We start from the raw sequence: 19,538 nt of genomic DNA, 5'->3' as shown, positions 1-19,538 counted from the left end.
ACCTGGCTGCACGATATTTTAATATGCTAAGTTTGGCCTACAAGGCGTCCTCCGGAAGTGATCTGTCCGCACGTAGCTCCGGGAGCATTCTCTTTTTTCAATAGGTCCCAAGTTAACGCGGCAGTTAGACCGGCAGAACAATATCCCTTTCGGCGAACGGAAGTGCGAGCAGGTCGTGGGAGGAAGGGCCACCCACCTGTGGGGGACTTGTTAGCACAAGGCGCAAGCACACAAACACAAGATACACGCACACACAGACTCAAGCGCGGGGGTCGCCGCCCCCGGATGCATGGGCGGGCCACTACCTCGGCGAGCAGGCACAGGGGCGTCAGGGCCGCCGCCGCCAGGGCGAAGGGAGTGGGCGGGGGGCCCTGAGGCGTTGGCGGGGGAGGCGGGGGGGTGTCCGGGGAGTGGTACACTGCCGGCGTGCACTCCTGCGCCTCCGACACACCCCGGCCGCCGTCCTCATCACCACCGGCAGGGGGGGCGGGGGGGACCGCCGCGGGAAATGCGCCGCGGAGGCAAAGGTAGAAGGGAAAGCTACCACGACGGTGCGGGGGCGGGGGGGGAGGTTCGATGCACGCCAGGGTCACGCGACGGTGAGTGGTCGGCGACCCCACCGCCACCTCGCTCCCGAAGTTCTCCGAGGGCACGTCGACCCGCCAACAGGGCACGAACGGCTTGGGCACACCGTTTAGCACGAGGCCCCTAGCGCCAGAAGGTGGGAGAGGGGCCCCCCGCTCTGGCCCCCCGCCGCGGCCCGCCAAGAGGCACGAGACCCCACTCAGCATGGCCTCGGGTGGCGCGGCACGATCGACTGCGGCACGATCAACGTCGCCTCCCACCGCCGCGCTGCTGTTGCTCCTCTTCGGCGACGGCACGTTCGCCTCTCCGCCCCCTGGGCCGCCTTTTATGTCGCCCCCCTCCATGCGCCGCCCCCCTACCCGGTCGCTCGCGCGGGGGAGGAGGGGGATGCACTGGCTCGCGCGTCGCCAGGCGGGGGCGGTGGGACCACGGCACACACCTCTCTCCCGCGCCTCCTCCAGCACTCGAATGCGGCGCGACGCCACCGCGCCTTCCAGCCGCGCCGAGGGGGGGGCTAACTCCTGGAGGGAGCGCACCACCACCACCCACACCCAGAAGAGACACTCGTAGTGGCGCCACGCGCGCGCGGCCGGCTCGCGTGCCCCATTCACACGGCCCGCGCCAGGAGGGAAAGGAGGAGGGAGGGAAAGGAGGAGGGAGGAAAATACACCATTCCTTCCCGAAAAGCTTCACCCTAAAATGGGGCCACGCTCTCTAGGGGGGGAGGAGGGACCGATGGGCGTGCGAGAGAATTGGAGCGACGGAAATAAATCACCGGTGGTGGGGGGGGGAGGAAGAGGGGGTCGTCTCCTCGCCCCCGGGAAGCATATAGGAAGAGAGGTCGCCGAGGCGACGGGATCAGATCAGCGAGCGCCGTTGCCCCTTCGAGAACCACTGCCCCACGCCCCGGAAAATAAAGACGGCTTTATTCTTAGAAAAGAGGGCAACGGGGCAGCGTCACCCCAGGTCCAGAAGGACAAAGGCAGAGGGGATGGAGAGTCGCAGGATGCGTGGCGCTGGAATGAGGAGTAAAGGCGGCACAGCCCGGAAGTGCGACCGTCGGCGCGAGCACCTGTCACGGCCAGGGTGGTACCCCCCGCCCTTTACTTCTACGCGCACGCCCGCCGTCAAAATTAGCGCCGAAGAGGTTAACAAATTGCACACGAGCGCCAACTCCGGATAGCGGCGATTAAGACTTACGAAAATATTTATGTAACATTTCTACTGCGTCCATGTCAAGTTAAAATAAAATTACTCGATTGGGAAACGAATTAAGAATCATGCCTACCACTGAAGCTTGTAGGATCGTCTCACCAATGTTACGGAAAAAATAATATCCTGTGGGGTTATTCGCAGGCTTTCGTGGTGATTTCAATATGCCGATGAGGTTTTCCCAGTTCTGCTGTGCGTAGAGACATTAGTGATTCTACTTTTCCATTGTCTGAATTCTTCATTCTAATGAATTTTAAGAATGGTCGAGGAGATTTGGCCTTAGAGAGTGTTCGCTAAGTGTTGAGAGGGGTCAGACCACTATACGAGTATATTTCTGGCGTAATTCCCAACCCTTAGCTGCCAACTCAGCATCAATGTGATGCATGCTCCGTCTGTCTGATGTGAACACAGGGTCAGGATTTCTGACTGGCGGTAGACCCGGGGGACGTCAGATACTGTTCTAAATAATCCCATGTAGGATCTTATGATTTTAAAGGGCATCTCTGACGCTGGAATTCTACAACAGAAACTGTCCAATGCCCTTCCAGATAGAATCCTCATGCTACGTCTGAGAAAGCATCTTCACACCTAACCGGAGATTTTCGTTTTCTGGAACGGCAGGGAAACCGTAATCGCAGGAAGGCTTCCAAGGAAGCAGATATCCTGAACGACCGAAGGATCTTGTCATGAAGCAAGGGGGAAGCTATTGAGAAACGTTAAGTCCCCGTCGATTCTTAGGGTATCGTGACGCAAAACCACTGGTTTAAGTGTGCCCTAACAGCAAACGTCCATCTGGAGATCTTCCTGCTCTTTCCTGAACCGCTCTCATCAAAGGGAAATCTTGGTGTTCTCTCTAAGGCTTCCCTAAACGGACCTTGAGCGGCGATGACAAACTCAGAAGTGGCATTTTATAGAGGTGAAATCGGAGGGTCTACTTTTACAAGCAAGATATCAGCACCAAGAAGAACTCTCAGACCAACTACGGGCGACTTTGAAAATCTGAATCATACGAAGCTATTTCTGTCACCAATCAAAGAGGGAGTTCAATTATTTCAAACATTTGATCGGAAAAAATCACCTATAACAAGTCTACACCTCTCCGTGCCTTGACGCGTGACTAGTTCATCGTGTGGAATTAATTTGATGGGCTTCAAGTGCAACCCCCAGTTATGCATCGTCGGCTTCGACCTTAGTCCCGCTAGGGGCAAAGGTTTAAGACAACGTGGCCACCCGCGACGAGGACCTCTTCGCCCTCCCCAGCGGAAGTCCAACACGCGGCCGAGTCCTACGGCGAGGAAGGGGGAGTACGTCGTCGGGGGGAAGGGGGTTCGAGCCCTGGGGCAACCTTCGCGGTGGCCCTCGTTGGCCGAGGATGAGCACGGAGCAGCGCCGAGCGTGATGCACGCGGGAAAGGGTGGAGTGGCGGCGGGGTCCGAGAATAGAAAGGAATTTTATTCGAGGGGAGGTGCCAGGAATAGAGGAGGCACGCGCACCGTAGGGGCGGCGGCGATTGGCGCAAGGTCGGGGGAGGGGGTCGCGCCATCACCCACGGGGGCTATGAAGGAGACAAGACGCCCAACGATGGATGAAGAGAGCCAGAGCGCACCTAGCTCGAAACATTCTTATTTCCAATTGAGGTAAACTATTAACTTCGGCAGTGATAGTGTCACACTTCATTTCGATAGGTATTAAGTAAAACGTGGAGTGTCTCGCGTGCTTGAATCTCGATAACAATACCAAAAACGTGGCTAACATGGTTCAGCTAAAAAAAAAATGCACTCCAAAATATTTGCATATCATGCACCAAAATAAGGCGATATGATAACAGGACATCATAAATCTTGATTTTTAACGTTCGCGTTCTACCTACATAATAATAGTTCGTCATGAATATGCATGCACACGTGTTCTTGTGTCAATATACGCACCGAGAGAGTAAAATTTGCTTCCCATTAAAATCGAATCAGGGAAAGAGTTTGTGCCGAGAAATGGGAAGAAAGTGTTACTGGCTCGTCAAGAATTGCGACACGAGAAATCCGCAACAGCAAGACTACAGCACCAGAGTGAAATCATAAAAACCAACTAACATACGTCACCACAATTGACCCAGAAAATTTCTGAGTTTTACAGACAACCATTTTCGTAGCCCTGATTTCTTCTTTTCAGGAATTACTTACATTTCTTTCACATACCTATTCATATTCGGGCCGAAAATTACAGCACCAAAACAGCCGTGAAAAGTCAAAGATTGCGTCATAAGTCACTTTATTTCTTTAAGCGGATTTCTACCTTAGAAAAATGTTCTCCGCTGCTCCTTTGACCCCCTCTAAGGCGCGCGATCCATTAGGGGCACACGGGGGTGAACTTATGCGGAATAGATTCCAATAAACACATGCTGGCTAGCTGTCAGGAAGAAGTGATACATTTGCACACACACACAACGAAAAGGTCACCAACATACGATTACCATTAAAGGATATTTTGGCATCAGACACATGAATTCTGCATTGAGTAGAGGAAGCAGTTCTCATTTTATTACAGAGACCTTGACAAAGCTACAACAAAAACAACACAAATTAAAAGAAGTCTTGGGTATTTTTCCCAACGTTTCCAAGGGCACAAAGGTAGCCACCGCGTAGTGTCTTGCCCAGTGTTTTTGGGATCGATGATCCAGGGGGAAGGATAGGGTGTGAGTTTCGAGTGAGATGGGTGAGGAAAAGGTGAGGGGGATGCGCAATAAACTGCCCCAAGTCCGGCCCGGCCCGTTCCCGGCCGCCTAACCGTCGGGGGCCATCGGCACGACACACGATCGGATACGCCGCCAGTGCCCGAATCGTTAAATTCGCCCAAAACGAAATTGACAGCAATGGGGGCAGGGAATGAATCGGGGTGGAAAATTTCCACATCAGAGCACAAACAAATAGCTGTGCCACTACCACACTTCTGACTACATGACGTTTCATTGTACTAAACTGTTTCGCCAATATTAAAATCGTCATATTAACGGTGGGCTTCATCGAATAATGATTAATCATTCAATACTTGAAACCTGGTGGTCCCGAACAAGCATCAATTATCGTCAAGCAATTTTTGAGACCAGAAAAGCAACAAAAATAACTTGTTTATTTTTAGTTAATTATGATCTTGCATTTTTTACCTTAATGAGAAAAATCATACGTATTCCTCCGTTTTAGGATAATTAGAAAGACACACCCAATGGCCATGACGGCAGTGTTTCACCTCACTTCAAACTAACGACAAAATTTGAAGACCAAGTTGTGTGTAACATTAAATCCATCGATTTTCAAGAACTTATTTCGCTATTTGCAATGAATTTTCCGATATTTCAAATTGAATAACTTTAAAATCCCCTAACTTTACCCACTTCAGAGTTATATTGATTTGAAATTTCCTGTACAGAAGAATAACATAATTTTTCCGAGTGATTCTAAATTATGGGTGTTTCAGAAGGAGACAAAACTAGATTTACAGAGCGATGAACCACTACCCCGCCAAGCAAAGTGTAGGCCATGAATAAATTGCGATGAGTAAAAGGTCCACGTTTTGGCAACTCTGAAAGGGCAAACAATCGCACACCATTTGTGCTTTTTCAAGCAGCTGCGGGCGACTGGGCCATCTGACCTGTGGTTTGCAAGAGACATTAAAAAATCTTTTTCCCAATTTAGCGCGAAACAAAAGAGGGCGAGGTGCAGTTCAATGAATACTCTGACGCGTAAGCCAACTATTTGAAACCCTTCGAGCAACTTTTTTTTCTTCTGCCTGACAACTTCTGACTCCGCGAATCATTCAGATACCGGTGGACGTATTTTCTCTCTCTCTGATGGCCCTTGTAGGTTAAAATATAACTCTTGATACGTGAAACAACAATTTGAGAAAAGTTTAAACGAGGTCACATCAATAAGTCCCCTAACTGATAGTCTGCTTCTCCGGAAGAAATGGAAATAAACTTTCATTCTGTGCATTCATACCATTTTGCGCCATGGAGTCAATGTTCATCAATCTACATCCCCCGTTTGTAATGAGTATTCTCGGTGCAGCTGGTGCGTAATCAGCATATTCGGAATTTAAAACCGTTGCAGATCGCATCATCAAGTTAAGTGATCATTAGTATTGCTCCTTAGGACGCGATTTGCAGCGGCCCCGAAACTTCGAAACGAAACAGAAAAAATGCTCAATACGCATCCGCCGCACCAGAAACAAACCATCATAATAATCTGCGTTAAAAACATTCGTTTTAAAATCAATTTAATACCCGCCTCCAAAGCCCAGGGTAGTAGTTAAGTATTAACCTTCCATACAAAATTTTCATGCACGCCTTTTAATAACTCAATGTAAACAAACGCTTCAGGGAAGGAGATAGCTCCTGTCGACAATTTATCTAAGGCAGTCTTTCCTATGAGACGCTATACTGTGAGTTAAGGACTCCAAACGATCTTTGACGAGGAATATTCCTAGCACACAGTTAGACCCGAGACTATCATTAATAGGATCCTCACAGAGCGAGAAGGCGGCAGTGAAATTCGTCTCCAATTAGTAACTACCAAACGCCACGGAGGAGCTGTGAACCAACAAATCCGCCCCGATTCATTCACCGGCTTGTGTTTCACTGGAAATGATGTATTCCGTCGGCGGAGTTGGGAGGCAGCCATGCGCCAGAGGGAAAATACGCCCGGGTTGAGATAGGTCAAAGGACACGGGCAGAGTGCTGCGGTGATCCGTCGGTGGAGGATGGGAACCGTGGGGGGAGAAAGGTGCTCACTTTCGCAGGGGGAGAGTAGTGGTGATGGAAGGAAGGCACGGGCCGGGGGGGGGGGGGGTGTGGAGCGGCGTGGGTGGTGGAAAGGTGATGGTCATGAGGGGGAGGGGAACAAAAGTATATTTATATATATATATATTCATATGCAGAGCTGTGCGACACATGCAGACAGAGATGCTCTCCTCACTCCTCCCTCCGTTCCTTCTTCGTGAGAGAAGAATATAAAAAAGGGAGGTACAAAGCACACACCCTGGGCGTCGTCACCTGCCCCCCTTCCAGCCAGGGGCGCCCCTGGCAGCACCCCCAAATTGGGCGGGCGAGGGGCAACAAAATTTTAGATTAAAATGTGTAGACAACCACACACACATACAATTGAGAAAATGAAATGGAGACACTGCGCCTCAGAAGCGTGTCTTCTCACCCATTTTATATAGGCACGAGATATCATCTCTCTTTACTTCTTCCGTGGGAGCACACCTAGACCCGAGAACTTTTTTTTAAACCACGCAATCATAATGAAACATGTGGCGGGGCGATTTGATTCGGTGGAGCCCATAGCAACACGACACCTCTCAAACCATTTCTTCAAAACATTGAATGTTGTTTACATAATCACAGCATAACATTTAATGGAAACTTTGACGCTGCCATCAAATTATTCACTGTGGGGTGGAGGGTCAGTTGCAAAATGGGATGCACACTATGATTACCAGTCTCATCTTACGAGTTAGGTGGGTGTGACTTGAAATCATTTCTGGTAAAAGAAAGTATTTAAAGCCACATTCTTCAAGAATACAGTAAATACCATAAGATAAAGGCCCTACCATTATGAATATAGTCACTTAACATTTTCAAATATGCATTGAGCAATGACATATTAGACTAATGAGAGGATACTGTCATCTATGTATGTACATCTAAAAATATATATAAATATAAATTCCATAAAGGTCCATTAGCACACTCACCTTTCGGCCATCAACTTCTTTTAACGCTGCCCAGACACTTGAATACGAAATACAAGAAGAGGCAAATAGCACAAAATACACCCTACGAAAAAAACCTCGAGTACACATATGTCACACAATACAAATACGAATTTAAAGGGGTGGGGAGGGAGGAATATGCTATGGAATGGGTGGAAAGGGTCAGGGGAGTTCGAGGGCCCGCATCGGCAGGTGGTCGGATGAATTGGCGGCAGCCGCTTCAGCTATAGACGGGCCATTCCAACATATCGGCCGGTTAGGGTTACGTCTTGCAAATGTCTTAGTTTTATAGCCAAAATGCTTTGCATTTGGGCTAATTAAATAGGATAATAAATGAAACGCAAATAAACAGGAAATTTATCTTTCAAGGTCGTGCTCATTCGCTGCTGACCAGCGAGCCCGAAAGGTGCGGAGTCCTATACACAACAATACTTGGAGCAGCCTCATTCATCTCCACACTTGAAAATTGAAAAATAAAAACACTCGGCTGAGTCCACTATGTGTTCCTTTACTCTGCTGGCGTACTATCAATACATAACGTATTTTACTTGCGACCTATATATTAGGTCATAATTGAAAATATATAAGAATTAATATCATAATATCGGTCACTTTGTACCAAATCCACATGTAGTTGATTTACAGCAAGAATATTTTACTGGACCCTGTTAGGAATAGGCCTTAAACCGAGACCGCTGCTAAAGGTCACACTTATCCTTTACATCATGTCTCTGAGACGTACAAGTGTTCTTCGCGAAATAAATATACATACACACAACAAGCGAGGGAGTGACAAACGCTAAATGATCTCCTCCCAACAGTGCTTGGGATTTCCCTGCACCTGGCATGCACGAATCGGATCGTCCTTCACCGAAATACTTGTTTTACCATTCTCTCCATGCCGAAAGAAAAAAAATGGACAAGCACCAAGTACGTCAAAATCCATTAAAAATGGGGTAGTAAATATTAACGAACGAAAGAATGAGAAATTGAAACTAATATCCGGGTTTCATAGCGCGGCCTAAGCGGCTGCCGAAGTCCGAAGCCCTAAGGAGGGCACAGCTTGTTCGCTTCCAGCATCGCGTTAAGCGCATTGGTCCACCGCCGGCGGGGGAAAGTAGAAAAGGGGTGGGGAGGGGGTGTGGCTGCGGGATGAGTGGACGAGGAGCGGGTGCGAGAGACGCAGGGGAGGGGTGTGTCAACGGAGAGGGTAGCCCGAGGTGCGGAGCCGACAAACCCTACCTGCTCCGACGAGTACGAACGCTGTCCATGATGATGTCCGTGGTGGTGCCGGTGGTGCCCATGATGGCGTGCAGCGGCGCGGTGATGCGAGGACGAAGACGAGGGCGGCGCGGCGGCGGCGAGATGGTGCTGGTGGTGGTGGTGCGGCGGGGACGGGGGTGCCGCGGCCTCCTCCTCTTCCTCGTGGTGCCCCCGGCCGTGGTGTCCGCGGTGATGGCCGTGATGGTGGCCATGGTGGTGCGACCCCGAGGACGGCGAACGGCGGTGGCTGCGCTTGTAGCGCCGCTCCGCGCTGCTCCCGCGCTCGTGCTGCCGGCTACGCTGCGCCCGCTCCGAGCTGCACGCCGGCGGAAATAGAGACACACACTCGGACGCATTAGGCGCTACGTGGACACGCTACCATTCTAAGCCTTCGCCTACTTTTCTAATTAATAGATTAAGCTGTGCAGCGAAAGCAAACGAAACCCAATGGGCACACCAAAAAAATCAAGAATGTTTAACAACAGTTATCACAATTTAAGGGATTTAAGTTTTTCAATTTGTGTCATCGTTAACATCATACCTGGACGTCAGAAAATCATAAATCGACTGCGCCAACACAAGATTTGGTCGGACTGCGAATCTGCGTTGGGCCATCGCATTCCCTGAACACGATAACATACACGCATGTGGATGAGGCCGACTGTGAAGTCGGCTTAAGATTGCTTGTATGCGGCAAAATTCGAAAACGCGACACACCGCGATGGCTTTCATGCACGCGGAAGTGCGGGCGAATAGTTGCTGTGAATGTCATCTACATGAGCTAATTTTTTTAATAGATACACACGAGATTTATCGGTATATGCGTTCATAGATTGTAGCCTATTGCTATACGTGTTTGTTTTGATAATACTATGGAAATACAATACAGTGACGAAAATATCGGGATTTTTTCCGTGTCTCCCTTGTTGTTTTACAGCATATAGGACGGCATCTGGTGTTTTTTCTTTATTGTTGACCTAAACGAGTGATTTTGTCAATAAAAAATTCTAACTAGATATTTAAAACCATGGTAATATTATCACATTAATACCGGGTTTGATGGAGACCCCAAGTCTCCATCAAACCCGGTCGCCTACATGAGGGAAAAAATCCTTACGCATGATTCTGTGAAGGCCTTCGCACCACTTCGGCACACTAATTTCCCGAGTCGAAAATCAAATCGCGAATATTAACATCAAAATCGAAGGTCCTCGAGAAGGTCACTTCAAATGGCAGCTAGCAAAGATACTGCGAATTAAACAATTAACTTCAATTATGACTTCCAGCAATAGACATCATCTAGCCAAAAATCACTCCATTTCAAATTCGCTGTCAATGTAAAACCGATCTGGTTGATGGCCTATTTAATTTAAACACTATCATTATAGTCAAACCCTCCTTCAATATAGTGTACAGCAAGACGATCATGGAAAGCGCAAATGGCACAGAATTAATACCATCAAATGGCACCGCCATACTAAGCAATTCGACACTAAGAAGATGTAATAGCGCCATATCGTAAACTTCAGTCACGTAATTTACTGTGCCACGTAATGGGATGATTTTCTAAGTTCTTAACACCTAAACACCCTCAGAAGTTTGAGCACCGCGGTTACAATAACCGATTGGCTCCGCCAATTCCGCAAAAATCCGGTGACTGGGTTATTTGTTTTCAAATAGATGAAAATCATTTATGGGAAACAACTTTTTAACCATATTATACACTTTAATCGGAAAAATGCATCGTAAGAATATCAGTGATCAATGTAAGAAATCAACTACAATCAACTGATGATGTTATACCAAAACGAAACCTAAATCTTAAATAAAAGTTTTTTTCGTGGAAAAGCCGAGTGGCTTAATTTGAAGTTCAATCAGCAGAAAAACGTTAACTGGGAAGGGAAATTCTCCATTTTCACCATATTATGATTGTTTATGGTGACTTGCGTAGGTATTCGTCCAAGAATAACTATTAAGGCCGCAAACATGGCAAGGGAACGGTAAAACCATTGCCAAATAAAAGAAAACCATAAACACAATAATCAACCCGAAGGTCGGTTTAGTTTAGTAGGTGATGGTAGAGATCACCCAGTACTCAGCCCTATACGGCGTGTGAAAATTCACACATCAGGGTAGGGGGACCAGTTCCTTTCCCTGTACCGGTTATGGTTTCCCAGGAAGACCTGGTACCCGAAAAATAACTTTAGCTTGGGTGGAGCTGCAGGTGCCCAGAGTGCCTTGCCCGGGAATCGAACCCAGGACCCTCTGGTCAGCAGTCCAACGCTCTACCCACTGGACTACGGCGACCTACCCATTGCCAAATATAAAACCAAAAGGAGCGATAGAAAAGCCCCTATGAAAGGAAAGCTGGAAAGAAGTTAGCATTTTGATATGCCGATGACACTCAAAACCCCCCTCCAGTGTGCATCGCCCAGCCGAAGGGCTGTGCGCTACTTCTCCGCAAATTCTCCGAGTAACTTCGTAATTTTACTTTAAGATGTAGGTATGATACGATCTCAGGAATTAAGATACCGAGAAATAATTACGCACCACAAGAATTCACTTTATTTATATTCACTGCATTCTCGCGAAAGCAGAATAAAACAAAGAGTCTTTAGTCGAGGGATGAAGGCTGCCGTTAAAAATCTGACGATCCTATGAATTCATTGCATTAATCCGGGTTTACGGACGAGTAACTAAACAATATAAAAACCTATAGCGTACAATATTGGAGGAAAAGGAGCGCATTTACAGTGACCGAAATGTGTCACATACACACACATCTTCCACACGCGGAGTAGACACAGCAGGAAAACTCATTAATTGTGATGGCCATAAAATCAAGATCTAGGTCAAGTCCAAAATTATTTTTTTTAATAGCAAAGCAGATAATTTTTTTACGGTCTCGAATTTCACTACGTACTTTTTATGTTTGCGGTTATTTTATGATCAGTTTCTATCAAAATTATAGTAAATTTGGCATTGATCAAACAAGCTCCTTCGAAGTAAACTAGAACCTATGAAATGAGCTAGTTTGGTCAGAATAAGACATCACACCACGTTGATGGTTCACAACCAACAAATAATCACTAATCGTATCTATTCATTTCAGACGTCTGAATGAAGATTGTTGGAATCGGGGTGCTTTTTTAAAATATAACAGAAAATCTACAACGCTGACTAAGTCATGTGCTCAGGCTCAGCTCTTAAAACACTAATAACAACTATCAACCCACCTTACACTCAAACTTCCCGCCAAGTATCGAACAATTGACAAACGCGTGGGATAAAAATTCTTGTTCGGAAATTGCTGGCGCCCAAGGTGGCACACTCAATGTAGAGACGACATTTTTCCTTATCCTTCCCAACAAACTCTCAGGATTGGGTATTCTAATGACAACAGCGCGGCGCAGATGATCCCAAGAGAGGGAGGGTATGGCTGCGTGATGGCATGCGTCAATTAGACGATTTCCTGACAACCCGGCCGCACTGTCTCTCGTCCTCGTGTAAGATATTGCCACAATGGGTAAGACAAACATATTCAGCAATGATGCATCACCACGCCGGGGAGTACCAAATCGCACTTTTCGTAATCGATGAGAAGATGCGCATATATTGCATCGCACGATCGTGTCGCGGAATGACGGTTGAGCCAATTGGAAACACACGGACTGAATCAAGATTCTAGCTACGAAGATACTGCGTGATTCAATTTCAGGAAATGCGAACTAGCAAGATACCGCGGATATTTTTTTTGTTTTCCATCAAAATTGTCAGTATTTAATCCTAAGTGAATTTCTGCAGATTGACGTCAACCTTAGGATGAATCTTTTGATCCATTATTAAAACCGCAGGGTTTTCTCTCATCCAGACAATTCCACTTCGTGGTCGTAGGAGAGAGCACGAAATGCAGGATAGAATTCGATAACAATGATTTCGAAGAACGTTCCGTTGCTTAAAAGGAAGCAACCGATGAAAGAATGCCTAGCACACGAAGATTACAAAAAATGTTACACGGAATATTAAAAAATATTGAGATTTCTCCAGATTTTCCAACTCCGTGATGTATTTCTTTCCCCTAGATATTGCCTTAGGATCTAAGATATTAAATTAAAATAAATCTCCCACGGTATAAAACTCAGTCAATCGATATTGCGATTGAGCAATCGACGTAAATGGACCTAACTTCAAACAAATTATTATTATTGCACTGATTTGATTTGAAACTTCTGAATGTGCATATACGCCTTCTTTCTCCATGAAAATACTAACAGCCCCATATTGATCATGTATATATGGGGTAACCATCAGTTAGTTACAGCACTTTGGATATAGTGGGTAATATTAGTAGCCAACTTGTGGCAACAATTCGTTATGAAGCAGAGACATTTACCATTCCCAAAAGTTTCTGAGGAAATAATAGGAGACCCTCTATGATGAATCGCTTCCACAAACAGACGGCACACATCACACACACGTGCTTGAAAACTTGTTTTTTACTAGCTTCGACTACCGTATGTCAGGTGGAAAAATGCTTATTAGTTTTTCTGAAGGTCATGAAATCTACATGGCCACGTTAAGAATAACGTAATGAACATTCACACACAGATGTGTATTTCACAAAGAATGTACAGTCAAATAAATCTCAGGTTTCTTTAACAGCCAAGCTGGAGAAACGACTTTCGGGAAGCAGGTGATTATCGTCTACCAATGACAATAAGTCCAAGCGCAACTTTTATATTTTCTCGCGAGCCGATAATCATTTTTGGGTATACGATACCGCCGTTATTTTTATAGCGGTCTTATAGGTTTCACTCCATATTTATAGCAAGTAGTAAATGCCTAATTATAATATGAAATGCTAACTTTTAAATAGAGAAAATGATAAATGCTCCTTAACACAGTGAGCCGTTGTAACAGTCGCGGTTTAGATTCGGGAAAAGAGAATGGTTGGCAGCTAACTTTATGGGAAGGGGCGGCAGGGAAAAGAGGCTGCGCTACACTGCGAATAGAAAGGTCGCAGTGGTAAATTTGACACCTGGTATGCATGCACAGGGTGAATAAATTGAGTGAGTCTGAAATAGTTATAATTTTGATAAGAAGCCATAGCTTTTTATCTCCAATGCTTGAAGAGATTCAACGGGTGGAGCTACGGAGCCATATTTCGAAAGGAGAAAAATTCCATTTCCAAAATTTAACTTAACAGTATTGAATATCGACTTCAAAAATTATTTTTGTAGCTCTAATTTATTTTTTTATCTTCAATTTTTATTCGCCCGATGACGCATCTTAAGCAGGCAATCACTACTGCAGTGGGCAATTGAGAACGACAAATTGGAGAGCTGTGGGAGAAATTGAAGCGTTGCTTTTGGGCGACTCGTTAGTGAAAATATAAAGTTGATGGTCGAATACTTCAATTGCATTTTAAATGGAATTTTGCTAATGCAGAGCAAATATATCAAACAGTAATCATTTATCGGCCTCCCATCGATGGGCGGATCCTCTCTAATTTTATGGACGACAATTCAAGCTACTCAACAATGCGTAGCGAGGTATTAACTCCTGCGCATTTCTTTCTGGGACCAACTCAACACTTCGCACGACGTTTCATACCGGTGAATTGCTAATGAGAAGGGTGTGGCCCTAGCATGGCGTGAGCACACCTTTTTATACCACTCTATTCACTAAACGGTTCGAGGTCGATTACGACATTAATTAAGACGAATCAAATGTACCTACTGTGGCACGCGAAAGACAACTTTACCCGGGTATGGAGCCGGTGCGATTCATCACACAGCGTGAGATTTCGCAGCTAGGTCATCCCTTGCCTACGGTTACAATTTCCTATTCGAAGCTGAATACTAAAGTCGCGACAATATTAGTCGGCTAACAACAATGAGAAGCATGCGCAAGATGAAGCTAAGTCGTCGAGATCTTTCACGGAGAACTGGTTACACCCACCTTTCATTACTTTTATGGAGGATTTCCATAAAGGGAGAACAGCTACAACATAAACTTATTCAAGAAAGCATTATTCCCCGGTACCCCGACTGGCATGTCTCAACGGCGCAGCTCATATGATCGACATCTTGTGTATTGAAATAAAGCACGCCATTTTTCTTCATCGACATCCTAATGATTCGAGAGATAAGTTTTATCTTATTCCTAACAATTATTACAATCGTAAAAAACCTACACCATCCTAAGCTCTTCCTTAAGGAAACTACAATCACACCATTCATACCACACCTATTTCATCCTGCCGGCATGGTTTTCAACATAAAACCTTCGGATTCGATCGGAGTCGTTACACCCACTCACACAACCTGGAACTCGATGGGGAGAAATTGGGTGCAGGCAAGCTTATATGAATAAAAACGGCCAATACTACACACATTGAACGAAATTTCGACGAATTTTACGAGAAAACAGGAAGAAACCTACTTTTCGAAGGCTCCTCATCTCAGTCACCCAAAAATAATACTGGTAGTCTTTTGTCCTTCAGATAATATCGCGATCGTGTCGGTAAATGAATACTAAGAAAATACTTAAAATACAATATGAACACCTACATATCTCAAATGAATCAAGTACTAGTTTCAATTGTGTGAAAATGCACCACACAAAAAATGCTTTCTTCTGTTTACCCAAGGCTTCACATAAGTTTCCTGAAATGGTAAATCCTTGGGTCAAAATGAACTTCCAGAGCGTGATACAGGGGGCTCGAGTGCGAAGTCCTAACCGAATCCATTGAATTCGTGGGCCGGTGGCTCGCCGTGGCCCGTCCGACTTGGGAACTCTTACCCGCGACTGTCACTCTCCCAGATGACTCTCAAGTGAATCTGAGAGCCAGTAGCCGAGGGGACATCGGCCATCATCCCTCCGGCGTCGCCCTCCTCCTCGCCGCCCGACACGCGGCAGCACGACGAGAAGGCCGCCGAGAGACACATTCCTGGGGTCCGCCGCCTCTCTCTCTCTCTCGACCTATCTAGCCCTCACATCGCAAGGCGCGACCCCCCCGGGGAACGGGCTCGGCACGGCAACCATCTAGTCCAGCTCCGAGCGCGAACCTTGGACATTGACTACCCGTCCTCGTCGACCGCCACACTTCCCCTCCCGCCGTCAATATCTACATCCTGTCAACTAGTCAGGAAGTAGGAAAATCCGGGGGAAGGAAGGAAATGGTGCTCTCTTAGGTTGTGGCGGTGGGCGGGGAAATGCGAAATCTTACGAAACGCAGAAACATCCCAAAACCAAACAGCTTACGGCTCTCTTGCTTCCCGAACCTACAGCAGCACTGTGCTGACTTCCCCCAAAAAACGTTCACAAGGCGTACAAATGCATTAAAACTCCTCATGCGTCACTCTAATCCGCCTCACTGCTTCGAACATAACTCTATGAATTTCTTCCAAAATTTCAGATCATTAATAATGCTTACCTACACCTGAATTAATGAAGGTTGAACTAAGACTGTTCTGACGACAAATGCGAGCCATGTATCTTCCGAACCGACCACCGCATATCCGGATAGTGATATTAATATGCGAGTGAAGATTGAAGATCAATGCAACAATTTCAGAGTGTAAAAAATCATTTGCCTAGACCGGGGTTCGAACCCGGATCCCTCAATGTCCCATCGAGTGCCTTAACCAGTTATTCGATAGCTAGACTGGCTAAAGCACTCGACCGGACATTGAAGCCCGGCCGGGTTCGAAGCCCGGCCAAGGCGAATGATTTTTACACTCTGAAATTGTTGGGTTGAAATGCACATTAGCGGATGACTCCGTTACAAGTTACTGTTGCGGTATCTCCCGCAGTTTCTTTGGAAATTTGAAGATGTTCAACGGACGGACTCAAAATTACAAATTAATACGTTCAGACCCTTCCAGGGCGGTCATAAAAAAGTGTGTAGGACTTGCCAATTATATACCCTTTAACTGATATATATTCTAGTAATATATATATATATATATATATATATATATATATATATATATATATATATATATATATATATATATATATATATATATATATATATGGGGATAGCGGTACTCCGGGGTTATAGCGTTGGACTACTAACCGTTTGAGGGCCCGGGTTCGAGTCCCAGGCAAGACTCTCAGGGCACCTTCAGCTTCACCCAAGCTTTGTTATTTTTAGGGTACCAGGCCTTCCTGGGAAACCACAGCCGGCACAGGGAAAGGAACTGGCCCCCCTACCCTGATGTGTGACTTTCACACGCCGTTGGGCTTCGTACTGGGCGAACTCGACCATCACCCACCAAACCGACCTTCGGGTTGATTACGTGAAAATTGTGTGTGTGTGTGTGTGTGTGTGTGTATATATATATATACACGTACACACATATTGTGTGTGTGTATATATATATATATATATATATATATATATATATATATATACATATACACACACACACGTATGTATGTACATATATGTATATATATATAAAAACACAGATGTAGATTTTTAGAATATAGAGACACAAAGAAAGGACACTCACAATTTGTTATTTTACGTTTCGACAGCACGGCTGTCGTCTTCTGAAGACGACAGCCGTGCTGCCGAAACGTAAAATAACAAATTGTGAGTGTCCTTTCTTTGTGTCTCTATATTCTAAAAATCTACATCTGTGTTTTTATATATTTGTGTGTCGCCGATGAGCGTTCCATTTCGAAGATATTTTATGTATATATATACATATATATATGCATACTTGATGCACACCAGCAACTATTAAATCATGTTCAAAAAAGATTAACACAAACGCAACTCAATTCGATATTCCGGTGGTCCCGACCACCTTCGTCAGGGCATAAGAAGTCGCCGAGGGGAAATTGTAGAAGAGATGGAATACTGGTGGGGCTGGGGTAAATAGAAGGGCATATGTAATCGGTGATTGGCTGCTGAGAGGAAGGTGCCAGCTAATGGGACCGATTTCGTCCGAGGGATGGCAGGATTTAAAAAGATGGATACAAGCTAACTCTTTAGAGATGTTAATTGTATTGATGTGGCTGTTAGCGGGAGAGAGGCAATAATGGATACCCTTTATCTATAATTTATGTATGTGTATACTACGTTGATCAAAAAGTTCCCGGAATAACCACCGTGTGCCGCTCCCATCGTTCCGATTTGAGTTCTGTTTTTTTTTGTTAAATTGGTACATCTGTTGTTGATATTCCCTTTAAATCTTAGTGTCATAACTTGACATTTGCAAAAGTTACGTAGCCAAGAGTACATCTATCTCTGTGTGTGTTGGCGATTTTTTACAATTGCAGAAATGGATTTAAATTTGCAACAACGAACTTGTATTAAATTTTGCGTAAAAAACGGATTTAGTGGCGCACGGACGTTGGAAATGTTGGAAAAGTGTTTCGGCAACGATTCTCTAAAAAAAACGGTCGTTTACCAGTGGCACGAGCGGTTCAGAAGTGGTCGTGAGTCAATCGAAGATGATGAACGCAGTGGCAGACCATCGACATCGAAAGTCGGTGAAAAAATTGATAAAGTAAAAGAAATGTTGGTCAATAACCGCAAATTAACCATCAGAGAAATAGCGGAGGACTTGAACATTGCCTATGGATCCGCCCAAGACATTGTGGTTAATGATTTGGGTTTCCATCGTGTAGCAGCAAAGTTGGTGCCAAAAGACCTCAATTTCATGCAAAAAAGAGACCGTGTTGACGTCGCAAAAGACATGATTTGCGAGGCTGAATCCGATCCCACATTCATCAAAAGGATCATTACTGGAGACGAGACGTGGGTTTATGAGTACGACACGCAATCCAGACATCAGGCAAGTGAATGGCGTTCACCAAATGAGCCGAGACCAAAAAAACCACGTCGTTTTCAGTCAAAAAAGAAGGCAATGCTGACGGTTTTCATGGATTACAACGGTGTAGTGCATCATGAATTTTTGCCAGAAGGCCAGACAGTAAACAAAGAGTATTATTTGGGCGTTATGAGACGTTTGCGTGAAGCAATTCGCCGAAAGAGACCAGAAATGTGGGCAGAAAACTCGTGGATTTTGCACCATGATAACGCACCGTCGCACAGTGCTATCATTATTCGTAATTTTTTGACGAAAAATGCAACAAATACCATCCAACAGCCACCGAATTCACCTGATTTGGCTCCCTGTGACTTCTTTCTGTTCAATCGAGTTAAAAAACCATTACGGGGAACGCGTTTTAGCAGCCGAGAGGAAGTAATGGAAAAATCGCAGGAAGCACTGATGGACATACCGAAAACCGAATATAAAAAATGTTTCGAGGATTGGATCAAGCGCTGGCATAAGTGTGTTGCAGTCGATGGGGATTACTTTGAAGGGGACAATATAGATTTAGATGAATAAACTTGTATTTTTAATTTTCTGAATAAATTCCGGGAAATTTTTGATCAAGGTAGTATATATATATGTATGTGTGTTTATATACATACATACATACACACAGTGATAAAGTCGTGTACTTAATTAACTGAAAAAATGTCTATTAGATCAAGGAAAGAGATTTATACGGCTCACTTCACAACCCATATTGCATCAGGCAAAAACAGAAAACATGAAAGAAAATTCATCGATAGTGAAAAGGAGGTCCATCAGAATATTATGGATAAGTACTGAACCAATGTTTTTCAGGACTATTTATATTAAGTTCAAAATTTTCTTTAAAATGTCATTCTATTGATAATTTTG

General features: G+C 45.2%; 1 protein-coding gene across 6 annotated transcripts in view; it reads right to left on the bottom strand.

Moving 5' to 3' along the window:
* The window catches only part of Doa (Darkener of apricot), a 106,224-nt gene that overhangs the window by 36,691 nt on the left and 49,995 nt on the right, over positions 1 to 19,538 (bottom strand). For 3 of the 6 annotated variants that reach the window (XM_071594790.1, XM_071594792.1, XM_071594791.1), the window contains one exon: positions 8,803 to 9,139. In XM_071594790.1, the coding sequence (XP_071450891.1) occupies positions 8,803 to 9,139 (337 nt within the window). Of the gene's footprint in view, positions 1 to 305; positions 1,082 to 8,802; positions 9,140 to 19,538 lie in introns of those variants that run through there. The other 3 variants (XM_071594788.1, XM_071594787.1, XM_071594789.1) reach the window with 3 other exon arrangements.

This window comes from Hetaerina americana, unplaced genomic scaffold (genome assembly GCF_022747635.1).
Source record: "Hetaerina americana unplaced genomic scaffold, ioHetAmer1.1.p SCAF_7, whole genome shotgun sequence".
Lineage (NCBI taxonomy): Eukaryota > Metazoa > Arthropoda > Insecta > Odonata > Calopterygidae > Hetaerina > Hetaerina americana.
This window is presented reverse-complemented; position numbering and strand designations above follow the sequence as displayed.